Genomic DNA, 5,029 nt, shown 5'->3' on the forward strand with positions numbered 1-5,029 from the left:
GTGTCCAAATGTCATTTCTCACGAAGTCGAACTATATTAGTTTTCACTCGTTCAATTTCTAAAAAAGAAAATTAACCATCTTTTCACGGGATTTATTTAATAGAAGTTTAATGAGCCCCTGATGTTGACTGATTTCCAATCGCGTATTACGTATCTTGTTGCACATGACATTAAAATAAGTATTTAACTACTTCCTCTACTTCCCTTGTATTTCTTGTATTTCCTTTCAAGTTACTTGCTCGTTGCTTTTCTCGTTTGGATTCACTTACCAGGTATAATTTATTATAATTTATAAGCGGTTAACATAAAAAGATTTATTCTAGTTAGTTAAGTTTAGGTCAGCTATTTAAACGAAATCAAACTTTTTTATCCATTCAGTTTTTTAAATCAAACCCCCGAAAAGAAGTTTGTCAACAAAAATGCCTTCAACTCCTTCTCAGTGTCGACGCGCAATATTTAAAAAGCTCGTTAAATTACGCCAAGCTAACAGGAATACTGACTACTCAGTGCGTGTTTTTTTTATAAACTGCCGATTTTTTTTCTTTTAGGCAAACTTATCGATTTGTTAAGATTTACCGTCATTGCAAGTTATTTCTTCAAACATTGGCACAAGAAGCTAATAATGGAGCAGAAACCGACAATACAAATGTAGTTGAAGAAAAACACGCTCTGGAGGTTAGTCAAAATTGTGAACCAAACATCTCAACTTCAATTATTTTACTCTAATATAATGATTTTATCTAAATAGAAAGTTTTACATGATTTCCAAGGAAATGCTAGGAAAGAAAATTATTTTCTATTTTGAAATCATAACTAAGAATTTATTAATTCATCAGCGTGAAGTTTTTTTTTCCCAATAATAATTGTTTTTTCTCATGTCGTCCTATAATTTCCCTTTAACCATTTTTGTGAATAGTTAAATATTCTCTTCAAAGTAACAAGATCACTTACAATAATACAGTTTTGTATCATTCTTTTTGATAAATGAATTATTTTCGATTAAAACCTATGAAAATATTCAATTATACTTCGTTTTCGATAACATTCATAGCATTCTCCTAATCAACATTTCGTTGTGAAACAAATTTTATTTATTTATTTTTTTATTTTTTCTTATTTAATTTTGCTCAATCTTTGTGAATCAAAAGTGAATCAAAACATTGTTTCTTCTGGAATAGATCATGTAGTGCAGTGAAAGAATGAGCATTAAACAAACGATCACTGTCATTTACAAAGCTTTGAATACATTATGCAGGTGAAAGTTTAATCACACAATTGAATCATCAAGATTTTCATTTCGTTACGTTGAATCAGGATTTGATAAAATAAATAAATAAATAAATCAATAAACCATATATTATAAAATAAACACAAACAATAAAACCTGTATATATGAATTTTATATTATGAATTTTATATACTGAGCCTTATTAATTCTATTAATTCTATCAACTTTATTAATTTTATTAAATTAAATTAAACTGAATTATAATTCAAAGACCTTTAAGTTGAAATTACTGAATCCCATCAGGTGATTTAATTTAATTTAGTTTAATTTGAATTTAACAATACTACTTTCATTTATTTTCTAATAATTACCTCTTCTATTTATTATAATAATTTTTTTTAAATAAAAATAAAGGTTTAGTTTTATTTTTTTTATTTTTTATCTTTATTTTGTTTTTATAATTATTATTTTTATGGTTTTTTTTTATTTTTTTTATATAAAATTGATAATCCTTTTTAAAAGTTTTTTTTTAAAATTCTACTTTAATATTTAACCTATTAGTAAATTTTATATAATTATATGATATAATTTTGCCCAAATTTTCAAAATAAACGTCGTCTGTATCACGTGGCGTTACTCAAATCCAAAAAAGGAAATTGTGTTTCCCCGTAAAAAATGTGACTAAATTGGGTTATCCCATGTTACACAAAATTCAAAAAAAGGAAATTTTACGTCGATTTCATAATTCCGCCCGGAATTATCTCATTTTCTGTAAAATACATTTTGTAACGCGTTTGCTTATCTATTATGTTACACGATATACAATTGTAATTTGTTTAATTGTTTACCAATGATCTTTTTTTTTAGACACGTATTTTTCTTTTATTTTTTCTCAATTTTTTTTTGAAATGTCGTTAATGCTACTCTTTACTTTGTTTTTTGTTGTTTATTTACTACTTTTTTGAAATGATATTACTGACACTTTCTTTTCTTTTTCTTTACTTTTTTTATGAACTATTATTTCATTATTATTACTAGTTTTTTTTCCTTTTCTTCCTTTTCTTGATGCTTTGCTTTATTTTTGTGGTCTCCTTTCATGCTATTTTGTTTTTTCATGGGGTATTTGTTTCATTTTCGTAGTGTATTTTGGTGTATTTAACTTATTTTTGTGGTGTATTTATCTCTGTATTTGCTTATTTTTGTGGTGTATTTGTGTTCTATTTAACTCATTTTCGTGATGTATTTGTTATGTATTTAACTTATTTTTGTGGTGTATTTATCTCATTTTTATGGTGTATTTGTGGTATATTTATCTCTGTATTTACTTATTTTTGTGGTGTATTTGTGGCCTATTTGACTTATTTTATGGTGTATTTGTGGTACTTTTGTGGTGTATTTATCTCTGTATTTGCTTATTTTTGTGGTGTATTTGTGTTCTATTTAACTTATTTTCGTGGTGTATTTGTCTTATTTTTGTGGTCTACTTAACTCATTTCGTGGTGTATTTGTGTTCTATTTAACTCATTTTCGTGATGTATTTTTGTGGTGTATTCGTAACTCATTTCGTGGTGTATTTGTGGTCTATTTAACTCATTTTATGGTGTAGTTGTGGTGTATTTGTGGTGTATTTGTGGTACTTTTGTGGTGTATTTGTGGTTACTTTTGTGGTGTATTTGTGGTACTTTTTGTGGTGTATTTGTGGTACTTTTGTGGTACTTTTTGTGGTGTATTTGTGGTATTTTTGTGGTATTTTTGTGGTATATTGTATTTGTGGTATTTTTGTGATGTATTTATCTCTGTATTTGCTTATTTGTGGTGTATTTGTGGTCTATTTGACTCATTTTTGTGATGTATTTGTGGTACTTATTTATCCACTTTTGTATTATATATATTTAAAAATTAATAAAATTTTTATTTTTGAATTTTTCTAACTATTATTGGGATGGTTATCACTAGTGCTTCGATCTGAATGGGATTTTAATGGATCAATCCGAGTTGGATATTAGTTTGGCCAAAATTAATAAAATTTGTAGAAGAATAATTTTTTTAAATCTGACAAAAATTATAGTTTGACAAAAATAATAGAAAAATGTTGTGATGTTAATTAACAGATCAATCAATCCGGATTGATGCATTAGTTATCACTGGTGACTGAAATTATAATGATTGATTAGCATTAAAAAAATATAGTGCCAGTTAAAAATAACAAATCCTTTTACTAACAGATTAAATACTCAAGATAGGATAAATAATATTATATTTAAAGAAGAATAATTTACTAGATTCACAGAAAAATTAAATTGTAGTACTTAATAATATTTTATTTGAATTGGATTCAATAAATCTAAAAACTTATTAAATGAAAATCTTATTTTATTAAAATACCATAATAAAATGTATATATTAACTAATTAGCAACAACTGGTAATATAGTTGGACTTATAAAAAGACAAAAATATTATTAACAATATTATAATAGACCTAGTAACAACATAACTAATTTTATTTTAAATCAATTCTGAAAGAAAAAGGGAATAGTTAATATAAAAAAAAAATCAAACTAATAGATATAGTCGGGGTCTTCACAAAAAACGTGATTGAGATTGAGATTGAAATTTAGTATAGAATTTCAATCTTACTAACATATTAAAATTGAAAATTCTATATGAAATCACAATCTCAATCTCAATCACGTTTTTTGTGAAGACCCCAGTATTATTTATTTTATTTTACTTTTATTTTTATTTGTATTTTAATGATTGCATCTTACTGGATGGATATTTATAATAATTTGTTTGTATAATATATAAACTTAATATTAATTAAGCATATATAAATCATTAAAAAAAAAAATAATAAATAATTATTGAAAATTTTTGGTAATATAATTTTATATTACTAATAATTAAAAATACTTATTTATTTAATATAATAAACTTATAAGTTTTTGCATAATAAGGCCATTCCAAATTAATAATTAGTTTAACGTTCTTTCCAGCCAAAAATTTTGAGGGGAGAGGAGGAGATAGTTTAAACAAACATGAAAATTAAACATATTAAAAATTTTGGAAATTTTTGGTAAAATCAGAAATTCTCAGTACTATTAAATTTTAGTAAAGGAAGGGTGTTTTAAGCATATTTAAACATATTAAACATATATATTTAAATCACTCTTAAATTTTTTAAAAATAGAGGGTAGAGGAAGACGTTAAACTAAAGATTAAATTGGAACGGCCTAATAGTAGATAATAATATTATATTAATATTGTAAATGTATTTTTTTATTTTTATTAATACAATTAAACTTCTATAATTGAAACTATAATCATACATTGCTGGCTGACTTCAAGAATTTAGAAATGAAATAAAATTTATCAAGAAAAGCTTTATAAAAAAGCAACATCTTCTGATTAAATTATTATTGATAAAGTTTTACCATTATTATATATTAAATGTCAAGTTATTCTTTTAAATATAAATGAAACAGGGCTTTTTTACTGGTATGTTTTTATATTTTGTTTAATATTATATTAGCAATAATTAAATAAGGAATACTTTTTTTATAAATTAAAACTATATCAAATACTAACTACAAAATATATTTCTGAATGAAAAAAAATAAATAATGTCTCCCAATTATTTATATATAAATGCTAATGAGTTGCATAAGCTGAGTTCTCCCAGTAAATAGTTTTTGTATAAATTTGTACTAAATGGGCTCATCCATATATAATTGGCTCTAGATTGGCTTAAATTTGGATTATTTTTTGCATAAATTTGAGCTAATTTCGAGCCAATGAG

At 24.3% G+C, this 5,029-nt stretch overlaps 1 protein-coding gene across 1 annotated transcript; it reads left to right on the forward strand.

Annotated features, from left to right (window-relative positions):
- The first annotated feature begins 216 nt into the window (after window positions 1-216).
- Window positions 217-1,044, forward strand: OCT59_026742 (uncharacterized protein). The gene is made up of 4 exons (XM_025321141.2): window positions 217-272; window positions 379-506; window positions 571-675; window positions 749-1,044. Exons 2-4 carry the CDS (start codon window positions 420-422, stop codon window positions 803-805), a joined length of 249 nt encoding a protein of 82 aa, XP_025169692.1. The 5' UTR covers window positions 217-272; window positions 379-419; the 3' UTR covers window positions 806-1,044.
- Window positions 1,045-5,029: the final 3,985 nt, after the last annotated feature.

This window comes from Rhizophagus irregularis, chromosome 6, assembly GCF_026210795.1.
Source record: "Rhizophagus irregularis chromosome 6, complete sequence".
NCBI lineage: Eukaryota > Fungi > Glomeromycota > Glomeromycetes > Glomerales > Glomeraceae > Rhizophagus > Rhizophagus irregularis.

Bases quoted from the DNA above. Each gene is read 5' to 3' on its own strand.
- OCT59_026742 (XM_025321141.2), top strand. From the start codon at position 420: ATGCCTTCAACTCCTTCTCAGTGTCGACGCGCAATATTTAAAAAGCTC. The intron at 507-570 runs GTGCGTGTTTTT...CGATTTGTTAAG, and splicing joins ACAGGAATACTGACTACTCA to ATTTACCGTCATTGCAAGTT. The intron at 676-748 runs GTTAGTCAAAAT...TTATCTAAATAG, and splicing joins AAGAAAAACACGCTCTGGAG to AAAGTTTTACATGATTTCCA.